General features: G+C 60.5%; 2 protein-coding genes across 4 annotated transcripts; one reads left to right on the plus strand and one right to left on the minus strand.

Annotated features, from left to right (window-relative positions):
* Positions 1 to 2: 2 nt before the first annotated feature.
* Positions 3 to 12,609, minus strand: BCAN (brevican). 3 transcript variants are annotated; one of them, XM_015298416.3, is made up of 15 exons: positions 12,423 to 12,609; positions 7,947 to 8,039; positions 7,451 to 7,843; positions 7,191 to 7,365; positions 6,975 to 7,102; positions 6,207 to 6,500; positions 4,841 to 5,269; positions 4,170 to 4,352; positions 3,564 to 3,995; positions 1,828 to 1,935; positions 1,510 to 1,668; positions 983 to 1,065; positions 605 to 749; positions 278 to 460; positions 3 to 193 (listed from the first exon to the last, which is right to left on the minus strand). In XM_015298416.3, the coding sequence occupies exons 2-15, from the start codon at positions 8,029 to 8,031 to the stop codon at positions 168 to 170; spliced, it is 2,823 nt and encodes a 940-aa protein (XP_015153902.2). In that variant the 5' UTR covers positions 8,032 to 8,039; positions 12,423 to 12,609; the 3' UTR covers positions 3 to 167. The 3 variants fall into 3 exon arrangements, with proteins under 3 accessions (XP_015153902.2, XP_015153899.2, XP_046759934.1); XM_015298413.4 differs by having other exon boundaries at positions 12,338 to 12,609; XM_046903978.1 differs by lacking the exon at positions 4,841 to 5,269 and having other exon boundaries at positions 12,338 to 12,609.
* Positions 12,610 to 16,069: 3,460 nt separating this feature from the next.
* On the plus strand, positions 16,070 to 23,731 carry NES (nestin). The gene is given in 4 exon segments (NM_001396028.1): positions 16,070 to 16,896; positions 17,730 to 17,854; positions 18,449 to 18,522; positions 19,035 to 23,731. Coding segments are annotated over 4 exon segments (5,244 nt in total). The 5' UTR covers positions 16,070 to 16,083; the 3' UTR covers positions 23,267 to 23,731.
* The last annotated feature ends 654 nt before the right edge of the window (positions 23,732 to 24,385 follow it).

Consider the following 24,385-nt stretch of genomic DNA (forward strand, 5'->3'; position numbering starts at 1 on the left):
GATTCCTTTTGAGGGGCTCTTTAGTTATTGGGGTTTCTTTGTACAGATATAAAACAAGCAGAGGGCGGGCACCCGCCAGGACGCCCCTCACCCTGCGGTGCTGCACTGCCATCCCAGTGCCATCCCCACCCGTGCCAGCTCTGGGACCCGGGGAGGTGACAGCTCACTCAGTCCTCGGGGTGCCGAGCCAGCCCTGGGGGGACACAGGAAGCAAAGAGCCCCAGTGAAGAGCCATCCACGAGAGGAGGTGTGGGAGTGCAGGGGGCTGCACGCTCACCGGGGCGGCAGGAGAGCTGAGGCCGTTCCCAAATGCCATCCTCACGGCAGCGGATGATGGGGGAGCGGCGCGGGGCGAAGCCGTGGCGGCAGTGGTAGCGCGTGATGGAGCCGATCTCGTAGCGCTGCTTTGGTTTGCCGAAGGCGCGGGCGTTGCTGACGGTGGGGGGGGGTCCGCACTGCACTGTGGGGTGGGGGGAGAGGGTGGACATCCTGTGCTGCGCTGAGCCCCACCGCCTCACCACCAGCTCCCACCCCAAGCCCAGGTGAGCTGCGAGCAGTCAGAACCTTTTTTTTTCCCAGCTTGCTGGGGGGGTACGTGACTTACCCAGCCCCATTTTGCAGGTGTAGGAGAGGTGGTAATTGCAGGGGACATCGCTCCATTGTCCCCCGTCGTGCCACACGATGACCACGCAGTTCTCACCGGAGAGGAAGTAGCTGTCGGGCTGCCCCGGGTGCCAGTTCTCATAGAGCTGGGGAGCACAGGACGGGCTGGGGCTGCGCTGGCACTTTGCATTGCGCCCATGCCACGGTGCCCCATCTCCGTGCTGCTGGTTCAGGCACCCCAAATGACGTGGTGCTCATGCCAGTGGCTTCAGCTGAAGCTTCAAAACCTGGGACCCATCCCAAGGGACGGAGAAGGACCACGAGGTGTGGTGGGGATGGGAACGGGGTGGGGTGGGGGGTGTTTGGCAGCACGGCTTACCAGGGGGCTGCCGTCGGACCACTGGAAGTCCCCCTCGATGGTGCGGTCGTTGAGGCCGATCCATTGGTACTCGCGGTACTGTTCTGGGGGCAGAGGAGGGCTTGGGGGGCTCCGCCGTCCCCAGGCAGCCGTCAGGGTGGAGGGTTTGGGGGGGGGGGGGTCGCCAGAAGAGGGCAGCAGAGCCCCAGTGTCCCCACGTCTGTCCCTGATGTCCCCGTGTTTGTTCCTGCTCCTCCTGGACCACCCCGCTTCCTAGCTGTCCTTTCTACCAATTAATCCATCCCATTGCCAATATTTCCTTTCTCCTTTCCTTTCCTCTTTCCCCCTTCCTTTCCCCTTTCCTTTCCCCTTTTCTAAAAACATTAATGATAGTGTCTGCCCATCCAGCTGCCTTTCCAAGCATAGGGAGAGGAACTTTGGCTCTGCCTTGCTCCTTGAGCCAAATTTTGGGTCAGTCTTCAAGCCTCAGACCCACTGTGGAGGGATTCTGGGTCCCATGCCCTGCAGGCTGGGCTGGCCCCACATACCGTTGATGAAGTCCTGCTCCTCGGGGGTCAGGATGGTGGCCAGATGCCCCCCAAAATTCCTGCACTGCGACTCGGCGTCCTCCCAGCTCCTCCGGGTGGAGAAGTGCTTGTAGCAGGCTCCCTGGAAGCTGTCCCAGCTGGGGCTGCACCTCTTCAGCACTGAACCACAGCAGGAGACAAGGGGGGAGAGAGGACAGGGTCAGCACCGTGGAGCCCAGCCCATGAACAAGCCAAAAAAAAAAAAAATAGAAACCCAAACAGATTTCTGTGCACAGTGATGCCTGCAGGACCACGGGCTGAGCGGCCCTGTGGACTCACGTCTCTCGCAGCTGCTCCCTCCATAGCCTGGCAGGCAGAGGCAGGTGGGATGGGTGCCATCCTCAATGCAGGTCCCTCCGTTCAGGCAGGGGTTGGGGATGCAGCCACCTGCAAGGCATGGGCAGCCCTGCTCACTGCACACCCCCGAGCTGCCCCTCAGCCCTCAGATGGATGCACAGCATCTGGGGCACAGTGGCACGGCTGGAGCCATCCCATCTTCCTGCACTGGATGGGTTTGAGGCTTTGGCATGTCCCCAGCACTCAGCTGGACGCTGTTAGAGTGTGCCGTGGATGGGGATGAGTCCTGCTGCCCCCGGAGCAGTGCAACGATGGCTCTTTTGGAGGGAACATGAAAGGATAAGCCCTTGGCATGTCCCAGCCACATGTCCTCAGCCTGGCAGCAAGGCGAGCCTCGTGCCCGTCCCCAACCTCACTGCTGTCACCTTCAGCCTGCCCAAGGCTGAGAACTCAGTGATGCCATCCCCGACCTGCAAAACCAGCACCAGCCCGTTCCGGTCATTAAGACACACGGTCATTAATCCGTCCCCAGCTCAAGAATGTGATTAAGGGCTGTCGCCAGCGCCGGCGGCACAGAGAGTGCAAGTCCTTGGCACTATCCAATGGCCCTGTGCCCTCGCTCGCCCCAGACAGCATCACCTCCCTGCCTGCAGGGACATGCGGACATCTCCAGTGGACTGCAGCAGGGTGAGAAATGAGCTATTTAAGGCTTGGGCACATCCGGCTCTTTGAGAGCACATCTCTTCTTGCCAGGACATACACATCCACACTGCAAGGTGCTGAGCAGCGCCTATGCTGGGGGGGTGAAGAAAGGACCCCCAGAGAGGCTGTCCTACAGGGACAAGGGGCAGCAAGATGGGCAGGGGTTTGGTTGCAGAGCTGAGAGCATCCTGACTTAGGAGCCAAGAGGAATTTCGCCTTGGGGTCACTGCTCATGCACCCACACCACCCTCCTGCAGCAAGTGGGCTCCACCTCAGCCCCTGGTGGCTGAGGCCGTGCGCCCCCAGAACACCCAACACCCCACAGCTCTGCACGGCATTCAGCTGCGTGCACCATGGGGGTGCTCCGGGGACAGCTCACACCGTGCTCAGCCCCAAAGGTCCTCATCCCTCTGGGGCCCAGGGGGATTAGTTCGTCAGTGGGGATGCGAGCGAGGCAGCGGGCGCAAGGATGAAGGGAAGAGCTAGCCGAGGTGCGTGTTCTAGAAAGCTTTTAATTCCCTTTATTAGTACCACTGTTAGTCAGAGGAGGGTTTGGGGCCTTCTTTTGATAGATTTGTTTCTTTTCTTTTTTTCTTTTTTTTTTTTTTCATGGAAACAGTCATTAAAACACTTCACAGAAGTAGAAGAGAATTAAGTGCATGCATAGCTCAGACCAATTTGTTTGACAAATATGTGCTTCTCCGGACCTTTGACCTTCCCTTACCCAGCCGAAGAGAGGAGGAGAGAGAGACAGACAGACAGAAGGACAGACAGACGAGAGGAAAGCAAAGTGCAAAGGAAAGGTGCTGCCGCTCTCTAGTGCCAGCGTGCAGCCAGGAGCGCTGCCCCGAGTGCAAAAGTGACACAGTGCCGGGGACCCCCGGCCAAGCTTGCACCTGCACCCAGGCTGGCACGCTCCGTGGGCAGGGCGGGCAGTGGGGTGGCCGAGCTGGGTGCTGGGGACAGCCTGGGGGGCCCAGCATGGGGAGAGGTGAGGCCGTCCCTGTGGGTCCCACCTGGTTCTCCGGGAATGGCTGCAAGGAAACCCTCCACGGTTGCAACAGAGGGCATCGGGCGCTCTTCTTCATCCTCCTCCTCTTCCTCATCCTCTTCTTCTTCTGAAGATGCAGCGGGCATCCCGCGATCGGTGCTTGGGGTTTGCAGTGCATCGCTGCTGCCGGGCACCTCTGCGTGCCATGGGGTGACCGCCGTCGCTGGGGCTGTGCCCCCATCCCCCGGTGCTGTGGGTGAGGAGAGCCACGGGGCCCCCGACTGCTCCTCTCCATCATCCTGCAGCTGCGGCGGTGCGGGGGGCAGCGGGGATGCCCCGGGGTTTTCAGTCACATCTCCTGATAGCTCAGGGTCCTCAGCAGCCCCCGCGGTGTGGATGGGGGTGCTCGCCCCCCCGGCCCCACGGCTGCCTATGGAGGGGGATGGCTCTTGGATATCTGTCGAAGTGACAAAAGTGGCGCGGGTCGGAGGTGTCACCTGGCTGTCCCTTTGCCCAGATGCCCTGCCGCTGTGGGCTGGCCACCCCACAGCTTCCCACAGGTGGACGGGGAGGCACGTGGGGACAATGGAGACAGGTGGTCGGGGATGCCCATTGGGTGGCTCTGTGTCACCTGCTGCAGCCACCGCTGGGGACAGGGCGTCACTGGGTCCTTCTGTGCCCACCAAAAGTGTCTGCACGTTCGGCTTCATGGGCTGTCCAGGCTCTTGCCCTCTGCCCGGACTCTCTGCTGCTGTGTTCCCGAAGTCCTCACCCAGCACAGAGCCCAGGGGCCACTCCAGCGCTGCTCCATCCTCTGCAAGGGGCAAGGAAAGGCAGTGAGACACCCATACCAGGAGCCAGCCAGGAACCGGGCACCGGCACTGCCGGCAATGAGCAGAGCTGAAGGGGAAACGTCAGCACAGTGATGTCTGAGGAGACAGAAACAGCCCCAGGTCCGTGTGATGCTTCCACCTCTGTACAAGCCCCATGCTCCAGCTTGGCCATTGCGTTCTCCTGTCCCACAACACGCCTGTGCTTGGCCCTTCGCCACCTCTTGGCACCAATACAGCATGGTCTGGGACTGACCCTGCCCACTGCACCCTGCTGTCCTGGCCAGGGGACAGACAGACAGACAACTGCATGGCAGGGACAGACCAACAGCCCCACGCCCGGCATCACCACACCAGGACACCGGCACCCAGGCCATGGGTGCACCCTCGGTGAGATGGAGCCGGGACAGCTCTGTGCCTGCATCCCTGCTGCTGCTCTCTGTGCCCCAGCCCTGAGCACTGCTGGACCTACCCGTGCGGGATGGCTCTTGCCTGGCCTCTGCGCACCTTCCACCTTTCCCTGTCGCCCCGTCCTGGTCTGCAGGGGATGGGCTGCCTGGTTGTGCAGCACAGCTATGCGGGACGCCTGCCTTGGGGACGGCTGGGGCTGTGGGGAAAGGGGCGGCTGAGGATGGGTGATGTCCTCGTGCTGAGGACGAGGAGGCATCTACTGGGGGGTGCCGGGTGTCTTCGGGGGACAGGCTTGGCTTTTCCAGCTCAGCATCAGCCACGTCCTTAAAGAAAGGGACGGCGTATATAGCCCCTCGCGACTCAATCTCCACTTGCGCTTTGGGCAGCTGCAGCTCCTCCAGCTTTTCTGCCACTGTAACAATCTCCTGGAGGCCCTCGGGCTCTCTGGCTTGATATTTTCCTGCAGCCTCAGGGAAAGAGTTTGTCCCTTCTGTGGGCAGAAAGAAAGTGGGATATTACTGCCTTGTCCTGGCCCCGCGGCAGCTGGGGACAACCTGGGGGACCCCTGTGCCCTGGCTGAGCTGGGTTGTTAGTGGGTTATGCAGTACAGCACTGCGGGATGGGTCCATCCTGCCTAACTCCATCCGTGGAGACAGTGGGGAATCCACTGAGAGATGGGGAAACTGAGGCACGGAGGCATGCAGTGGGTGGTCAGTGGGAGCACAGGCTCAGGAAAGTGGGAATGGGAAGAATCTGTGCCTGTTATCCCTGCGAGCCTCAGCCCTCACACACGTGCCCCGGTGTGCAGAGTGCCCTCAGCACCCGGTAGCTCACTGCCTCTATTTCATTTCCTACCCATGGTGATACATACACCTTACAGTTCTGGCAGGCTGTACCCAGCAGCCCACAGAGAACCCCAGAATGCCTTCAACATCCACACAGGGGTGAACCGTCCTGGAGCTGTGCTCCTGCAGCCAGCTCAGCCCCAAGGTGAGCTCTCATGGCAGGGATCTGGGACAGGTGCTGTCCCCAGAGCCACCCTGAGCTCACCCAGAGAGCACCACGGAGACATCCCTGCCCTACTGTGCTACAGCAGCATGCAGTACTGAGGCCGACCGACCTTATGCTATACTGCCATGCGCTATGCAGACCATGCAGAGCATCCGTCCTCAATCACGTTGTATCAGCATGCAGTATTGAAATCATGCAGGTTATTCCTCCCCTATCGAGATATATTGGCATGCAACACTGAGCTCATGCAAAGCATCCCTGCGCTGAGTCAGCATGCTCTACTGCAGCTGTGCAGAACACCCTTGCTCCACAGCAATAGGTCGGCACGGCGGGCACGTAGGGATCTCTATTTGGTCCCTGCTTCGTGCACCCCAGAGCCCAATACTAAACCTTAGGGCCATGGTGCCCCCGGTTACCTCGGTAGCAGTACGCATCGTATCTGCTCTGGGCATCGGGGAATCCCGTCTGGTTGCGAAACTGGAAGATGGTTTTGACACCCGGCAGGGCTCCTCCACAGCGCTCCCTCGGGGTGACGATGGGATAGCGGACGCTGCCATCAGCCAGCCAGCCCGGGTTGCAGGCATCCAACCCTGCACTCCAGGCTGCATACAGCTGCCCCGTGCTCGCCAGCACCGCACCCTGCGCCCGGCACCGCGCCGCCGCCTCCTCCAGGGTAAACTTGTCCGGGGCTGTCTCCAAAAATATTTCCCCTGCAATGAAAGGAAGGAGGCAGGCATCAGGAGATGGCTCAGGGATGGGGAGAGGGGTGGATATGGGTCTGTCCTTGCACGTGGAGCAGGGACGAGCATTGAGCCACCTGCTCAGCCCCCCCTTGAGCTCTGCCCATAGCTTGCTGCGCAGGCAAACTTTCCAAAAGGAAAATGTGACTGATGCAGGTGCTGCTGATTCCACCTGGCAGTGGATTCCATGCCACGTAGCATGCATGAGTGGCACGGTAGCAGGTGTGTGACGCACAGGGACAGCCCCGGGTCAGCAGTGCTCCCCAAGCAGTGGGAAGCATCAGTGGTTTGCTGCGGCAGGTCAGCAAGGCAGCTCTTCAAAGGGCTGCAGAGGAGCAAGTCTGTGCCCTCTACGGAGCACTGCACATTTGGGACATTGCTAAGGGAACTGGGTGACAGCGCTGGGCTGTGAAAAGGAGGTTGGACACGGAGCACCACAGGCACCTGGCACGTCCTCGGCATAACAGTACACGTCGTACATGTCCTCCGGGTCCACCACGCCGTAGTTCCTCACCCCAGGGAAGCCATTCATGTCTCCATAGCACGCCTCGCGGGGGGTGTGGATGGGGTACCTGGCAAAGCAGAGGGGAAGAATGATGGTGGCTGAGGGGTGGCACAGGGGAATTAGTGGGTGCCAGAAACATACCATGGGGTGCTCACCTGACAGTCTGGTCAGCGATCCAGCCAGCATCACACTGCTCATAGCCGCCCAGATAGGCAGCATACAGCTGCTCAGGGGTGGCAATGCTGGCACTGATGGCAGTGCACGCCTCCTGAGCCTCAGCAAAAGTGTAGGTGTAGCGCGTGGAACCCCCACGGTAGTGAAACACCACCCCTGTAGGGAGACACAGGGTGAGGAGCCAGGAGAGACGATCCAGGCAGGGTCCCCCAAATCGTGCTGCTCCCCTTCCTGCGTGTACCTTTGACTCTGAGGTCGAGGATGTCGTGGCCATCCTCGATGCCGTGCTGAACATCACAGCGGTAGATCCCCGAGTCGTTGGGGCGCAGCTCAGTGAGCAGCAGAGAGGCGTCAGTGTAGCGCTGCTGGAAGACTGGCAAGGAGGCACGGAGGCGGTAGTCCTCACTCACCTTCACCCTTTCCCCCCGTGCTACCAAGATCTCTGCCTCCCTGCCTTCGGAGATGAAGGTCCACTTGACCCGGGGGGCTCCCAGCACAGCCCGGCGCCCCGCCGTGCTGGCAGTGGGCAGGGGTGCGAGGTAGGTGATGAGGCAGGGGATGGTGACGTCCCCTGCCAGCACAGCGTGCAGGGCTGGGTGCCGCGGGATGGACACCTGCAGGGCCTTGAGGTCATCTGGGGGGAGAAGAGCAGAGCGGTGAGTGGGGCTGGCGTGTGAACCCCCTTTCCCCCCCCCAGCCCTGGATACTGGCTATGGTGTGAGGGTGAGCTATGTTACCTGTGACATCTTCAGGGCTGAGCACCTCCGGGACCACTGTGGGGGCAAATGCCCAGAGCAGCAGCAGTGGGAGGACTGAGGCCATCCTGTGCCCTGCAAGGGGGTACAAAAGTCCAGCAGAGGGCTTGAAGTGGAAAGAAGCATTATAACCTCCAGCTCTCTGCATGAGGGAGGACTGTGAGACACTGGTGCCTGTATGCACAGGGTGATGCACGAAAGCATCACGGTGAGAGCATGCAGCCAGCACATCTCCTGGATGGCAGAAAGGAGAGGGAGCAGAAGGAAATGTGCAGACGTGCCCTGGGGAGCAGGAGGACTGCAGCGCCTCAGCTCAGTGCCCAGGGTCCAAACCAGCCCAAGGGAGAGGGGTCCTCTGGGGACAGCAGATCCTGAGCACGGCATGGAAAGTCTGAGAGCACAGCCAGGCAGGAGGAGATGCCAGAGCTGGGCTGCACATCTTGACACACCGCAGTCAGAAACCTCAGAGGGGATTGTAATAGCTGGTGTTGAGCACGGTTGAAGGAATGAGCCACTGAGCCCTGGCTCACGATGCAAGAGTGACTGCGTACATGCAAGCTGGGCTTTTGGACGTGCGTGCAGGCATGTGCATGCATTGCAGCTTGCATGTGCATTGCAGCATGCGTGTGCACGCGTGCGGGCATGTACATGTGGTTGTGTGTATGCTTCCACACGTGTGGCCAGGGGGGTTCAGCCAGAGATGGGGATGCTGAGGGTGCACAAAGCGTGGGGCGGTGGGGGAGGGACGGAGCAGGAGGGCTCCTCGTTGCCATTCAGCTCACGCCGGAGGTTTCCCGCGCACAGGCTGGGAAAACCAGGGCCGAGCAAAGCAGCCATTATGTCCCAGGTCTCTCTCAAGGCTGCCTGGCACAAAGGGCTCTCCCCCGCCGGCTGAGGAGCAGCACTGAAAGGAGAGCCCAGCAGCCAGCACGGCCGTCACCAGCCCCACAGAGCAGCAGCGGGGACACTGGGGATGTCGCGGAGGAGCTCCAACCATCTGTAGAGGACACCAGGGATATGGAGAGGTCCCTGCATGGTGCACGGCTCTGCAGGATAGCGTGGCCTCATGCACTCCTCTGAAGGGCCCCGTTGGGGCTCAGTGGTTTCCTCAGCCCTGGACTGGTGCGCAGCGACCCCGAGCCTCAGAGCGCCTTTGTAATTTATGAGCTCTTTGTGCTGCATTGATTTTGGCAGCCACTGAAGCAGATTTGGCACCTCTGTGGTGAGCTCTGGCACAGGTTGGGGGCTGCCAGAGCCAGGCTGAAGGAAGGCTGTCCTGGAACTGCATCTCTCTGCAAAAGATGCTCCCCGAGAACCCCATGGGGGCAGTGCACCAGGGAGTGGTGTGAATACAGCCCAAGAACCAAGGGCAAACAGCCCCCAGCACTATGCATGTACAGCACCTAGCACCATGCACCATGCTTGCACAGCCCCTAGCACCATGCACTCTGGATGTACAACTCCTAGCGCCATGCACCATGGACATACAGCCCTGAGCAACGTGCACCATGCATGCACAGGCCCTAGCACCACACATGTGCAAGCCCTAGCACCACGCACCACACATATACAGCCCCTAGCACCATGCACTGTGGATATACAGCTTCTAGCATCATGCACCATGGATATACAGCCCTGAGCAGCATGCACCATGTGTGTACAGCCCGTAGCACCACGCACCATGCATGCACAGCCCCTAGTACCATGCACCATGCATGCATATGCCCTAGCATTGCATCGCACGCATCCATCCCTTCCCATCCAGGACATGACCGGTGCTGCCAGCACCAAGCTGGGGGCTTTCCCAGCTCTGGATGGATCATTGGAATTCAACCTCACAAAGGAGTGTGAGGGATGGTCCCTGCTGCGTGGTGGCTGCAGCTGGGCTCCAGCGTGGCGCTGGCAGTGACCCCCAGAGTGGTGGAGCGAGGCAGTTTTTGTCCCAGGCTCTTTTCTTCCTGTTCCCCAGGCGCCGCAGTGGTGCAAGCAGTGAGCAGCAATGAAACCTCAGCAGGAAATTCAGGGGATTAAAGCTGCATGAGTGCAGCAAGCTGGGGTGAGCGGAGGGACTGCTCCCCTCCTATGCCCACCCATAGCTGGGACACCCAACACAGTGGGACCAGGGCTCTATAGGGGTTAAACCCAGCTCACCCTGCCCACAGGAGTCCCATGATGGCAGGACTCTCAGGCGTCACTGTTTTGAGGTTTGGGGTTTGGGGTTGGATATGTCTTTTTTTCCTATTATTTCCCACAAATGGAATTATTTTTCTTAGCCCTCGCAAGGGAAAGGCTGGGAGAAGGAGCAAGGAAAGGCAGCTAAAGGGAAAGTGGGAAGCGAGGAGCAGGACTGGGTTAGCTCTGAGCTCCCAGCCACGGGGCTGGGTGAGATGCTCACATGCACACTGATTGCCTCCATTTCCCTGGGAAACCAGGTAGAAAATGAGCCTAGGTATTTTGGGATGAGAGCAATCTTTCTTTTTCTTCCTCCCCTGAGCTCACTCTAATTTAAGCCACAGCAAAGCATGAGTGATGCTGTAAGCGGGGGTCCCGAGCCCCTTCCTCTCCACACCATCACAGAGAAGCTTTCCCCTGTTGTCCCATCCCCATGCAAAGCCCCTCTGTCTCTGCACGTGACAACTTTGTCCCTGCTCCCAAGGTGCCCTGCCAGCCCATAGCGCAGCTGATCAGTGGCTTTCCAGGGATGCTCAGCTGCAGAATGAGTCAGCAGCCACAGGCAGAGCCTGGCCCCGCTCCAGTCTGCCCTGTTCCCCCCCAGCTCCGGGCTGCAGGTGCCCCAATGTTCCCATGCACGTGCCTCTCCCCCTCTGGACCTGTCCCATCCTTACTGCAAATTGCCCCTGCTTCCAGCATCATCACCAACAGCAGGGGGACCTGCTGTACTGGGGGGCTCACAGCAGTGAGCCCCCCACATGCTGAGCACAGGGGATGCTGCGGGAAGCACCCAGCAGCCTCTTGGCAGCAGCTGCTGGCAGAGCATAAAGGGCCGGAAGCAGGTGGGAGGGGGGGGCCAGAGGGGGGGTGGTCCTTTGGCTGCCAGAGCTGCTCACCCCCCCCCCACCCCATGCTGGAGAAAGGGGCTCCTTGTTGCTGGGCCTGTATGTGCCCCCACTGCACAGAGAGGAGCTGTGTCCCATCCCCAAAGCCTCGTGGAACAGAAAAAGGGCAGAGCTGAGCCGGAGGACCCCACAGGGACCCCACAGCCACTTGGGCATGGTACACACATCCATGGAGCTTTGCACACCCACCCACTGCTGCAGGGCTCTGGTGGGGAAACAGAGGCATGGATTGGGGTGGGGTGGAGGAGAAGGTGCCCCAGATTTTGGCAGCGCAGCCCAACCCCTCAAATCCACCTTCCAAGCACAAAATCACAGCACCCCAAGGAACCGCTCAGGCTCCCAGTTTGCCCAGTCCAAACCTATTCCCTGCAAAGCAACCCCAAATACCCTGAGCACCATCAACCTGAGCTGCGTGGGGTGGGCAAGGACCTGCCCGGTGGGGGCAGCAACTCCTGGACTGAGCCCCTCATGCATAGAGGTACCGGAGCAAAGGGGCAGAAAGGGTCTTTCCCACCCCCCCATCAGCTGAAGAAGCAGCAACAGGTTCTGGGTCTGCCTGGGCTCTTCCCAGCTGGGGAGCACTGAGGGCTCAGTCGGATGCTCAAAGGGAGCGCCTCCATCCCAGAGACAAAACACTGTGTATGCAGGAGGGCAGGGGGTGCACATCAAAGTGCCCCAGCCCTGGGCACACACACACATTCTGGGTTTGTTCAGCAGGGGAAAAGCAATGAAAACCCCACACAACGTTCCCTTTTTTTTTTTTTTTTTTTTTTTTTTTTTTTTTGCCCCCCCCTTGGGACACCAGCAGGGCTGGGGGAAAGAGCTGAGAGCCAATGGGAAAATCCTGTGGTGCTGTGCAGCCCTGCTCTCCCCCATCCCCTGTGGCATGGGGCAAATTCAGCCTCTATGCACCCCTCCCCCCTACCCCCCCCCCCCCCCCAGCTCTCTGCCTCATTTTCCCTTCCTGGTGTTGTCCCGATTGCATCCTCCTTAGGTCAAGGACCTGTCCCTGGTGGCTGAGCAAGGAATGGGCTCCATGCTGGGACCTGCAAGCCCCCATCCCCACTAGCATCAATCCCAAAGTCACTTTCCCACCTCAATCCCCAAGCACACACCCCCGCCCCCCCCCCCCCTTATTCTTGCTCTGCAGAGCCGGCGCCGCCAGAAAGAAACTTGCAGAGAGCTGCCAAGGACAAAGCGGGGACCGGTGGGAGCATCCCTGCTGGGCATCCAGGTCACCCCCAGCAAGCAGGGAGAGCTATACCCACCCCCCCCTCACACCACCTCCCCGCTTACTTTCAGCTGGCACAGAGGTGACATGAGATATGGCAACGAATAGCGCAGCACAGCGCCCGCAGGAGGGGCTCTCCCCGTGTCCCACCTTGCTCACGGCGCGGGCGGGGGTCCCCGGGAGCCCGGAGTGGGGCTGAGCTGAGGTTTCTCCGGGGCGGCAGTAGGCAGCAGGTTGGCAGCAGGGCTGGGAGTGAGCTGCACCGGGCATAAGTGCAGGCACCGAAAGGAGAGGAGTCCTCTGTGTGTGTCCGTGTCCGTGGCTCTCTCTCTCTCTCTCTCTCTCTTTCTTTTTTTTTTTTTTTTAATCCTTCCTCTTTCCCTCCTCCTTTTATACTTTATTCCTTCCCCTAAGTAAGAAAAAAAAAATTATTACCGTGTTGGCAGAGCGCGTTGTCCCTCCCCGTCCCTCCCCCCTGGCACAGGCAGCACGAGACCCACGCCGCCGCTGCTCCAGCTGGGCACGGTGTGAACCCAATGCAGCAGAGCCGAGCAGCTGCAGGGAAGGGGCACCCTACATTCAGAGCCCTCCGGCATCGGGGTGCACTTTGAGTACTTATTTCCGACATTGGGCACCTCCGGCAGGATGTGGAGGAGGGGGGAGAGGGGGTTGTGGGATGGGGTCCTGCAGCTGGTGGAGCTGCGGCTTTGTCATGCAAAACCCCCTCTGCCAGCTCCACTGCCGTCCCCACGTGCTGGAGGCACTGGAGTGGGACCGGGGTTTTCACCCACCCCGAAGGGAGAACAGGAGCTGAAAGCTGACATCCTGTCAGATGCTGTGCCTCAGTTTCCCCATCTGCAGCTTGTGATGGGATGGGAGGGACGTCTCTATGGGATGATGAATCCATCTCTGGGTCTGGCGGCTCACACCAAGACCCAAATCCTCCTCCCTGAGAGGGATCCAGAAGATGAAGGGCTGAGTCCTGGGCGCATGTGGGACAGGGTTTTGCCCCCCGGGGTGGAGCTGAGCCCTGAGAGCCGATGTTGGAGCTTTTTAAAGCAGATTGAGCCCAAACTTTCTCCAGTTTACAGCATCCTCCGCCCTGGGGAAGCCGGCACGGCGCCTGCCGGATAATTGCTTGGGTGAGTTTGCAGAAAGCCGCAGCTCCTGAGCAGAATTAATCATTTGTCACCCTGGGAAATAATTACACGCGGCGGAGAAGGTCTCATTAGCGGCGCAGTCCAGCAGGCGATGCACACCACAGCGCTCTGCCCCATGGCACACGGTTGGGATGCACACCGGGATGGACATGAGGACAGACAGAGGAATGGGCGCTGGGATGGGCAGGGGGGAATGTGTCCAGACCCCCTCACCCCCCGTGTCCCAGACCTGTGGCTGCTCCCTCCCATGAGCCCACATCCTGCACGCGGGACTTTGTGGTGAAGCACTCAGGGATGAGGAAGAGGGAAAGCATCTGCTCAGCAAGGAGTGATCGCATCCTAATTGGAAACAAATGTTCCTCGCTGGCTCAGCAGAGCGGCTGCTCCACGCTGCCCGCAGGGTCACTGCTCTGCCTGTCCCTCCTGCCCTCTGTGTACTGATGGTGGGGGAACGGGGAGGACAGACCCAGGGACAGCTGGCATCTGGAAGGGAGAGGGGTCAGGGCAAGGTGGCAGCAGGGCACAACCCTTATCAGCCATCAAAGAATCCCCACCTGCTGCTCAGCCCCCCCCCCCCCACCCTCCACCCCAGGCGATGTCATGGCCCTGCCATCCCTTCCTATTGTCCCAGCACCATCGGCCCCATGGGGACCTTGTCCATCAAGCACATCCCCCTTGGCCACAGGCAGTCCCCAGCTGCGTCCCTATGCCCAGCTGTGTTTCCTCCTCCTCCTCCTCCCCCTGGGGCCCTGCTGGAAGCCACGTAGCAGCACCCTGTGCCAATCCTGCTGGCACCTCACAGGGCACTGGGATGGCACGCACTGCTGAGGGCTGCGAGTTTGTGTCACCCCCAGACCTCCTGTCACCAAACAGCCACCCCAAAGCATCCTGCAGAGGGAGCCACGTCCCCATCCTAGGGGTCCCAATCCCAAGCATCCCCCAGGGACGCACGGTTGCCCCCATCCCAAGCAGGTCCTGGCCCTGAACATCCCCCAGGGACACGCAGATGTCCCCATCCTGGGGCTCCCAGCCAAGCAGCCTGTGGGGACACACGCACGTCCCAAATGACTTCTGATCCCAAAGACCCCAAAGCGGAAGGGGTGCAGCAGCACCTTGCTCCGGGGGATCCTTCATGCAGCCTCCAGGCAGGGCAGGAGGGCTCTCCACTCCTTGGCGGAGCCCCATGTTTAGGGCACCGCATGGAGTCCCTGTATCAGGGGAAGGTGGGGCACAATGGGGAAAGGCAAAGCAAAGGTCTGGGTTCAGCATCAGCACTGGGGTGTCTTCAGTGGAGGAGAGAATTTGAGGCTGAGGGAAAAGTGAAAGGACAACGTGCCCAGCACGATCTGAAGAGGATGAGCAATGGAAACGCATCGCCCCGGTTATCAGCCTCTAATTAGCAACAACGCCTTCCCTGTGCTCCCTCCTGCCTGCTGGCTTGGGGGAACCCAACGGGGCTCCTGCAAGGGTGGGATGCAGCCTTTACCCTCCACCTCCCCCCGCCCTCCGTACACCCCAAATAGCGGAGGGGCGGTGGCTCGGGGACGCAGCGCTCCGGTAGCCCCATGCGCTGCAGGGCTCGGGGTGGATCTGGATGGCCTTGGCCAGCAGAGGGGACTATTGCTCGCCTCTCTCTTGCAGCGGGGCGGGAGCTCAGTGGAGACGACGTGGGACAGCTGGGAGGGGACGTTCATTCTTTGCCTCCTTGCAATGGAGGGGACAGCCCAGGGACCCTCCCCACCGCCCCTCCAGGAGGGTGGGGGGGGGAGGGGAGGGGGTGTATCCGGGAGAGAAAGAGCTGGCACAAAGCCTCTCTCCCGATTATTTCTTTTCCGGCCTCTTTTGTTCGCAGGCAGCTCCAAGTTGGAATTTCTAAGTCCCCCTCCCCACCCCTAGAATAAATCAACTGGAAAAGAAAAATTAAAAATAAAAGTGAGAAAAAAGGATGCCCGCTGGGCTGGCTGGATGGAGGGCTGTGGAGCTGGGGCAGGATTTGTGCCAGATCAACGCCTCTGGCTGAGCCCAGATCTGCTTCAGCCGCTGAGATGCACTGGGGGTGCTCAGAGCATCCCCACGGGGCATCTCCTCGCCGGGACACCAAAGCCCTCGGTGGCACCATTTGGAGCAATATAAAGGGTCCCACAATTAGGAACTGGGGGTGGGGGTTTGCGCTTGGAAAACCCCAGATAAAATCCATGTGAGCCTTTCTCCATGCCGGGCTCACACGGTGCTCTGGCTGCCTTTTGAGAGTTAGCTGAGCTACAGATGGCACCAAGCCCCAAGGCGCAGGGTGCAGTGTGCTCTTTGGGAATCCCAGCTGCGCCTAAAAGGGAAACTGAGGCACGGCAAAACCCATCCCTGCCCTGATTGAATCCACCATCCCCGCAGCATCTCCCCCCCCCCCCCCCCCCAAAGCGCAGCTCCTCCCCAGCATGGCACGTTGCCATCCCCACTCAAACGCTGCCCAACATCCCAAGGGGACAGCGGGGGATGGGGCATAGGGACGGCGCTGGCAGCAGCTGTGCCGGCTGTGGAAGAGTTAACTGCTCCTCTGCTCGGGTCTCAGAGGCCTCCCACTCACCCGGCGTGAGTATGAATAGCTGCGCTCGCCTGCGCCGGCACCGCTCTGCTGCCTTCCTTCTGCCGCCGCGATGCTGAGCATGGAGGGCTTCGTGGGGGCGAGAGCTCTGGGTGAGGAATCGCTGCAGATGTGGGACCTCAACAAGCGCCTGGAGGCCTACCTGGCTCGCGTCAAGTTCCTGGAGGAGGAGAATGAGGGGCTTCGAGCTGAGATCCAGAGCACCAAGGAGAACCCGGCCGGGGACCCACGCAGGGCCAGGTATGAGGAGGAGCTGCGGTCGCTGCGGGATGCGCTGCACCGCGCCTTCACCGAGAAGTGTGCGGCCGAGCTGGCCAGGGACAACCTGTATGAGGAGGTGCAGCATGTGAGGAGCAGGTGCCAGAAGGAGCAGGCAGCCCGCGAGGAAGCCAAGAGGCAGCTGTCCTCCAGCAAGAAGGAGCTGGAGGAGGAGAGACGGGCGCAGATCTGGCTGAAGGAGAGAGCCGTGCAGCTGGAGAAGGAGGTGGAAGCTCTGCTGGAGGTGCACGAGGAGGAGAAAGCAGGGCTGGACCAGGAGCTCGCCAGCTTCTCTCAGAGCCTGGAGGGCTTCCGCTGTGCACCGGTGGCATTCCAGCCCGTGGAGGTGGAGGACTACTCCAAAAGACTGTCAGAGATCTGGAGAGGGGCGGTGGAGACCTACAAGGCAGAGGTGTCACAGCTGGAGCGTGCACTTGGCCAAGCCAAGGAGAACCTCTGGCAGGTGGCAGAGGACAACCAACAGAGCCAACTGCAGCTGCGGCACCTGGAGAAGGAGCTGGTGGGGCTGAAGGTGCGGAAGGAGATGCTGGAGGAGAGCCTGGGCCAGCAGTGGCAGGAGCAGCACGGAGAGGCTGAGAAGTTCCAGGTGGGGAGAGTGGGGAGCTTGGGGTGCTCAAAAGCTGGGAGGGATAAGAGCAGCCCCCGGGTGGACTGCAAGCCATTTCTTGCCATTTCTTCTGCCACTGCATTTGGGACAGATAAACTTCATCTGACTTAGCCACAGCTGCAGGCAGACAGCTGCAAAAGCAATTCTGCAGGGGAAGTCGTGGGGGGAGCAGGCTGGAAATGCAGCCCCAGCTCATGGCTGGACTGCAGACCCCACACAGGGAATGGTCCCTCTTTGTTCCTGGTTTGAGGATGAAGAAGGGGATGCCACAGCCATCCGCTCAAAGGATCCCTCCTTCCCACTCTGACATCGCATGGTCCCGATCCCCTCCAGCCTTCCCATCCCTCCTCCAGCAGCTGCATCCTTCTTGCATTTTTACTCCACTCCTCTCCTTCTCCCGTGAGCCCTCTCCAACCTCCCCACGTGAAAAGTGCCCCCGGGATACTCCTCCCTGCAGCACCTGGGCACCCCTGGGACACCCATCTTTGACATCCCCAAGGAGTACTGAGGGCACCCATGGGTGCCAGCGAGAGCCACCCCAGGCAGTGCTGGGGTTGGATGGATCCAGGGTCCCTGTCCCCACTGCTTGTCATGCAGCAAGCGGTGCCGGAGTGGAGTCACAGCTGCTGACCCACATCCTCCGGAAGAGGACGGAGGGTTTAATTTCCCATGGGACAAAGAGGGTCAGGACCAGGAAGAAGAGCAATGATGGGGGTGGTGGGAAACACAACCCGGGCAGAAGTGTGCCACCAGAGCTCCCTCCCTGTCTGAGGAGATCAGACAGGTTGCTGACCCTATGCTTCTCACCACAGCTGGCCATCGAGGCCCTGGAGCAGGAGAAGCAGAGCCTGCAGGTGCAGATCGCCCAGGTGCTGGAGGACAGGCAGCAGCTCATGCACCTCAAGATGTCCCTCAGCCTGGAGGTGGCAACCTACAGGTGAGGTCTCCTTCACGGTGGCACAGCTCCCTCTGGGGACTCGGAGTGCTCCCACAGCACACACGTGTGCTCAGAGCAGGGTGATGCCCCAAACCTCCCCTTGCAGCATTACGCAGCCTCGCTGGACGGAGCAGCAAGGGAGCTGCTGGGAGAATCTGGGGCTGAACCCTGCAGCCCCCAGTCCGCTTCCAGCCCTTCCAGATGGCCCCAGACAAAGGCAGGCTTGCAGAGGACTGGGGGGACAATTAGCATGAGAATAGTGGCTGTCCCCAGCGGAGGGGCCTCCCCGGCAGAGCATGATGTCACCCGGTGGCGAGGACACTAAGCTGGGGTGGGGGGATGGGAGGGGGCCCACGGAGCAGGGAGGAGAGACCTCCTTGGCAGGCAGTGAGGGGCTGCCCCCTGGGATCCCCTACCCCCACACCTCACAATCAGGTGACCCAGCAGTTTGGATCAAGAGAAACCACCCCCAGACATTTTATGCCTCAGTTTACCTGCGGAGCATCCCCCTGGCTTGCACAGGGACCGGAGCGGTTTGGCAGCTCAGCACTGGGTGCAAAGATATCACCCTCCCCACAACACCTCTCCTTGCAGGACACTGCTGGAAGCAGAGAGCACCCGGCTGCAGATGCCGCCCGGGGAGTTCAAGCTGGCCAACAGCCTGCGAGGTAAGGGAGGGCCAGGGGACAGAAGGATTTTCCTGGCAAGGGTTGGTCAGTGCGATAGGAAGGTGCTAACAGCGGGCGCTGGTCTTGCCGACACCTCGACACCTCCGCATCGAGCAGATAAGGGCTTATCTGCTTCTTTTTAATTCCTCCCCTGCATGAGGAGCCTCAGGCTCGGCAACAGGCTGAGCGTTTCCTTTTTTTCCTTAAATCTATTGAAAAACCATCACCTGCACACACCCCTGCAGCACAAGCCCACCCACATCTCTGACCCCACTGCTGCAGGCAGAGCAGAGCATCCACCGTCCCATGCGGTACCCCTGGCAGCATCAGCGCCCTGCAACACTCAGGGGAGGAATTTCCCACTTCCCAAGAAATGTTTCAAAATAGGAGAGGGGTCAGCAAGAGGGGAGAGAGGAGCTGTTGGGCTGCAGTTGGGTGACAGGGTGATCTCTGCCCCAGCCCCTGGGTTTTGGGCTGTGCCCCCCACACTGTGCTCTCCCTGCTCTCTGCAGATGTCAAGCTGGAGGCGAGCAGCAGCAAGCACCGTGCCAGCCTTGCTGCCTTCCCCCGGCCTGAGGGGGTGGCACAGCTGTGCAGAACCCCTGGTGATGCCCTCAAGGTGCTGACCCCCAAAAGCAAGAGCTCCAGTGCACTGGAGTTCCAGAAAATCAGCTCGGTCCTGCAGGCACCGAGGAGCTGGGAGCCTGCTGCCCCCAGCCCCACTGTCCCAGTGCTGTCCCCAGAGCCAGGCAGTGGGGGGGCAGAGAGCCCAGTCCATGAGTGTGGGGCTGGCAAGGAGTCCCCCATGCTGAGCCCACTGAGTCCTGAACAGCTGGTCAGCCACGCGCTGCAGGATGCTCTCAAGGAGATGCAAGATGATGCTGAGGCCAAAGAAGTGCCCACACTCAGTGCCACCCAGAGTACCAGGGATGGGGATCTTGAAGCCACCATGGAGGAGGAGGAGGCTGCAGGAACCCAGGGGGTGGGTGCTGAGGGTGAAACCGTGTCCCCACCTGGGCTGTGTCTCTGCAGCAACGAGCCTACATTGCTAAGTGCCACCCAGAGTGATGCAGAGAGCCAGGAGGAGATGTGGGAGGAGGAGAGGAGCAAAGAGGAGATGCTGAACCCACTGAGCTCCATGGAGAGCCAGGAGCCAGGGGGAGAGCCCTGGGGAGGGGACACAAGGGGGTCCAGGCTGCAGGTGGGCAAGGAGGACATGGAGGCCACCAGCACAGAGGCACTGCACGTCTCAGAGAAAAAGGAGCAGAGGGAAATCTGGAGCCCCTCCAGGGAGGATGAGGAATGTGAGTTCCCAGATGAGGAGAGGGAAATGCAAGAAGAAGGGTCCCTGCAGATGGAAATCGAAGCTGCTTGTGCTGTCCCTGTGGGGAGCCACCCAGTTTTGCCAACAGGAATCCACTTGCAAGAGGACTTCCTTGAGAGAGAGCAGGAGTCTGAGCACCAGGAGATGTCCCTGGGTGAGCTGGGTGCTGCAGCAGGGGAGGAGAGGGAGCAGGAGGTGTGTCAGGAGCTGAAGGCTTCTAGCATTGAAGAGGCCATGCCAGCAGCAGAGGGCTCATCAGGGTCTGGAGAAGACACCACAGGAAGGGAGAGCACAGGCAGAGCAAGGGATGATGAGGGAGAAGAGGAAGATAAAGGAAGGGAGGCATTAGGGGAAGATGACCCCCAGGCAGGGGAGGCTTTGGGAGCCAAAGAGCTCGGGCAGGAGACCATGGGCTTGGAGGAGGCTGAGGGCATGTGGGAGGAATCTGTGGACCTGCAGGAAGAACATAGAGACCTTCAGGAGGGACATGGGGACCTGCAGGTGGAGCATGAGGACCTGTGGGAGGAACACGGGCACATACAGGAGGAGCATGGGGACACCCAGGAGGAATATGGGGACACCCAGGAGGAACATGGGGACCTGCAGGTGGAAGGTGGGGACCTGCAGGAGGAGCATGGGGACACCCAGGAGGAGCATGGGGACCTGCAGGTGGAGCATGAGGACCTGCAGGTGGAGCATGGGGACCTGCAGGTGGAGCATGAGGACCTGTGGGAGGAACACAGGGATGTACAGGAGGAGCATGGGGACACCCAGGAGGAATATGGGGACACCCAGGAGGAACATGGGGACCTGCAGGTGGAAGGTGGGGACCTGCAGGAGGAGCATGGGGACACCCAGGAGGAACATGAGGACCTGCAGGAGGAGCATGGGGACACCCAGGAGGAGCATGGGGACCTGCAGGTAGAACATGGGGACCTGCAGGAGGAACACAGGGACCTGCAGGAGGGGCATGGGGACCTGAAGGAGGAGCATGGGGACCTGCAGGTGGAACATGAGGACCTGCAGGTGGAACATGGGGACCTGCAGGTGGAGCATGGGGACCTACAGGAGGAGCATGGGGACACCCAGGAGGAGCATGGGGACACCCAGGAGGAGCATGGGGACCTGCAGGAGGAGCATGGGGACCTGCAGGAGGAACATGGGGACCTGCAGGAGGAGCATGGGGACCTGCAGGTGGAACATGGGGACCTGCAGGTGGAGCATGGGGACCTACAGGAGGAGCATGGGGACACCCAGGAGGAACATAGGGATCTGCAGGAGGTACATGGAGACCAGCAGGAGGAACACAGGGACCTGCAGGAGGAACACGGGGACCTGCAGAAGGGGCATGGGGACCTGCAGGGGGAGCATGGGGACCTGCAGGTGGAACATGGGGACCTGCAGGATGAGTATGGGGACACCCAGGAGGAACATAGGGATCTGCAGGAGGTACATGGAGACCAGCAGGAGGAACATAGGAACCTGCAGGAGGGGCATGGGGACTTGCAGGAGGGGCATGGGGACCTGTGGAAGGAACATGGGGTCTTGAAGGAGGAGCATGGGGACCTGCAGGAGCGGCATGGGGACCTGCAGGAGGAATCTGGGGACCCTCAGGAGGAACCTGGGGAACCTTGGGTGCAGCATGGGGAGCAAGGCTCTGCAGGGGATGGGCTGGAGCAGGACATGGTGCTGCAGCCAGGAGAGGGGGCATGGGGCAGGGAAGACAATGACATCAGTCAAAAGCAGCAAGCACAGGACTGGGAAGGGACAGCGGAGGATGAAGAGGAGACAGGAGTCAATACCATCACATCCCAAGAGCCAACCCAGGTGGATGACAACCCACATGCAGAGGCAGCAGAAAATGAGGAGAGGGATGTCACATCACCAACAGCAATGGAGGAAACCCAGGAGGGTGAGGATGAGGGAGATGCTGGGAGTGAGGTGCAGAGCCAGCAGCAGCCACAGGACACGCCAGGACAGGAGGCTGAGCTGGCCCCAGGGCAGAAGGAGGTCAGGTATGGGGACACTGGGGAGGCACCAGGGGACCCACAGGAGCCAGCTGAGGCACTGGAGGTGGAGGATGAGGAGCTCAGCTCAGAACCCATTGAGCTGGAGAGAGGTAGCCCCGACACTGCAGTGATGCAGCAGGATCTGGGCAATGGCGCAGAGAGTGATGAGCCCATGGAGGAGGACTTTCAGTCAGAGGATGCTCAGCTGGAGGAGCCCAAGGCATGCAGGATGGAATTAGAAGACACGCTGCTCAACAGCACGCCACTATGTGCATACAGCGGGGAGATGCTGGAGTCTGATCCAAACCCTCCATCCAGCGGAGGGGATGGGGAAGCAGCACCTGAAATGGCTCAGGAGGAGGAAGGGGAGCTGAGAGGGAGCGATGAGGCAACGGTTCATGCAGAGCCAGAGAGCTGTGAGGAGCTGAGCCCTGCACCACAATGCACCGAGGAGGAGGAAGGGTACTTTATAGTTTCTGCTCCCAGCCAAGAGGGGTCCAGCATGGAGGAAGCTGAGAACTCAGAGGAATTTGAAGAAATTAAAGTTGAAGCAGCAGAAGACAGAAAGGATGAACTAACAGCGCCTGGAGTAGCATCTTTGGTGCCAGAGGATGAAGGGCACTCGGAGCCATTTGTGGGGGAAGCTGAAGATGTGAAAATGCCCCTTGGGGAATTTGAGATGCCAAAGGAGGAGGATGAGGAGGATGCAGGGGGTTTTGCTGCTGAGCTGGAGGAAGGACTGACTGTGCCCGTGGCTGAGGGGCTGTCTGAGGGGCACACTGATAACACCACCCTGGGTGATGAGGGGCTGGGGGAGGAGGACGAGCAGGATGGTGACAACCCCCCGGCCACTGAGACCTCCAACACTGATCCCTCCAACACTGACCCACCTCCAGGCACCATGCTGGAGCATGGAGCTGGCATGGAGGCGGCTGAATATCTCCCCGATGTGCCCACGCAGCTGCCAGTGGACATCATGAAGGACTCGGATATTCTGGAGATAGTAGAGCAAGCCCTGGAGTTCAATCAGGAGCTGGTACTGGGAGCCAAGCTGGCCAAGGATGGGCAGGAGGAGGATGGTGACGCACAGCCCCCACAAGAGGAGGAAGGGGGGTCCTCACCCACCTCGTCCAGCGATGAGCAGCCAACGGTGCAGGAGGCGGTGGCAGAGCCAGAGCGCACCAAGAACGGGGAGCAGAATGGGCTGCACCGGCAGGCCAGCCTGGAGGACCTGGCTGAGTTCACCGAGGAGGGGCTGAATGGCATCACCCACCCTGGGGAAGCCCCTGCTGCCCACACCCTGCCCCTGCCCAGCAAGCACAGTGGGGCTGAGCCTGTCCCTGAGCTGTCTCCGCTGCAGGACCACGTCCTGCGCCCGGAGCAGGAGCCCTGGTCCTCTGGGGAGGAGTGATGGTGGTGGGACCCCACAGCCCCGCGACAATCGGACGCCTCCCATAGCACTGCCTACGTAGCACACCCATTTCCCTTTGGTTTGTAACATGTTTGTGTGGGTTTTGCCTTGTTGAACGGATGCCCGGCGCACGGCAGCGCAGCTGAGTGAGGGGCCACGACTTCACACCTCGGAGCAAAGAACCAGGCTCTCTCTCTCTCTGCCTCCAGATCCCACACTCGTGCTGGGTTCAGCCTCATTTTGTACCCCAGGTGCACTCTTTACTGCAGTGTTTAATTTAAACCCTGCGTCTCCTCCTTCCCCACTCAGCCTGGCCAGGTGCACGCAGTGTGATTTCCATACAGGCTCACCTTTGCGCTGCACACTGGGATGGATGTCCGTCCCCAATGCTCACAGCGCTGAGCTACACCGGATGCATCCGCTGCATTGACACTAAGTTAATAAAGCATCGCCCTCCCACTCTGACCTGCCGCATCCCAGCTTTCATTCCTGTGGAGGGGGGGAAATGGATGGGGGAACCCAAGGATTTCGGGCAGGGATGGGGGTGCGGGGAGGACAGGGTGGTTTTGAGGCCGCTTACCCCCTATCCCCTGTCCTAGGGATGCTGCTGGGCGCAGTGTTGCATGGAGCAGGGGGACGGGTGCCAGCCCACCCCGACCCCATGCCAGCACACTCAACAATGAGACAGCAGAAAGCAGCTGCTATTGCTGCCTGAGCCGGGCACGCTGCCCACGAGGCTGCCCAGTACCCAAGCATCCCAACCCAGCCAAGGCACGTTGCTCCAGCCCCGATGGATGACACATTGCCCCTTCTCCCCGCGGCACCCAGAGGGGGTCTGTGAGGGGTGGGCAGCGGGTGGGCACCAAACCGATCCCCGGACGGTGCGGCTCAATGCCTCTTTTGTGTGTTGGGCACGAAGGAACGCACCAGTGGCCGGAGAATGGGTGCCCTTATGTGGGCAAAGGGCTGAGTCACGGTGGGCAGAGGGTGAGGGGAGCCGGATGGCATTGGCATGTGGCACTCGGCGCTGTGCTGCTCACCCACACACTGGGTTCAGCCCTCCGTGCCCCTGCCAGCACCGCGCGGAGCCAGGCTGCGATAAGGACCCCGCGTTTATCT

Source organism: Gallus gallus, chromosome 25 (assembly GCF_016699485.2).
Source record: "Gallus gallus isolate bGalGal1 chromosome 25, bGalGal1.mat.broiler.GRCg7b, whole genome shotgun sequence".
In the NCBI taxonomy this organism is placed as follows: domain Eukaryota; kingdom Metazoa; phylum Chordata; class Aves; order Galliformes; family Phasianidae; genus Gallus; species Gallus gallus.

Coding starts and splice junctions, on each gene's coding strand:
- BCAN (XM_015298413.4), bottom strand. CDS start 12,542: ATGCCCGGTGCAGCTCACTCCCAGCCCTGCTGCCAACCTGCTGCCTAC. Junction 7,366..7,450: donor CCTCGACCTCAGAGTCAAAG/GTACACGCAGGA, acceptor GTCTCCCTACAG/GGGTGGTGTTTCACTACCGT. Junction 194..277: donor TCAGCTCTCCTGCCGCCCCG/GTGAGCGTGCAG, acceptor GTGTCCCCCCAG/GGCTGGCTCGGCACCCCGAG.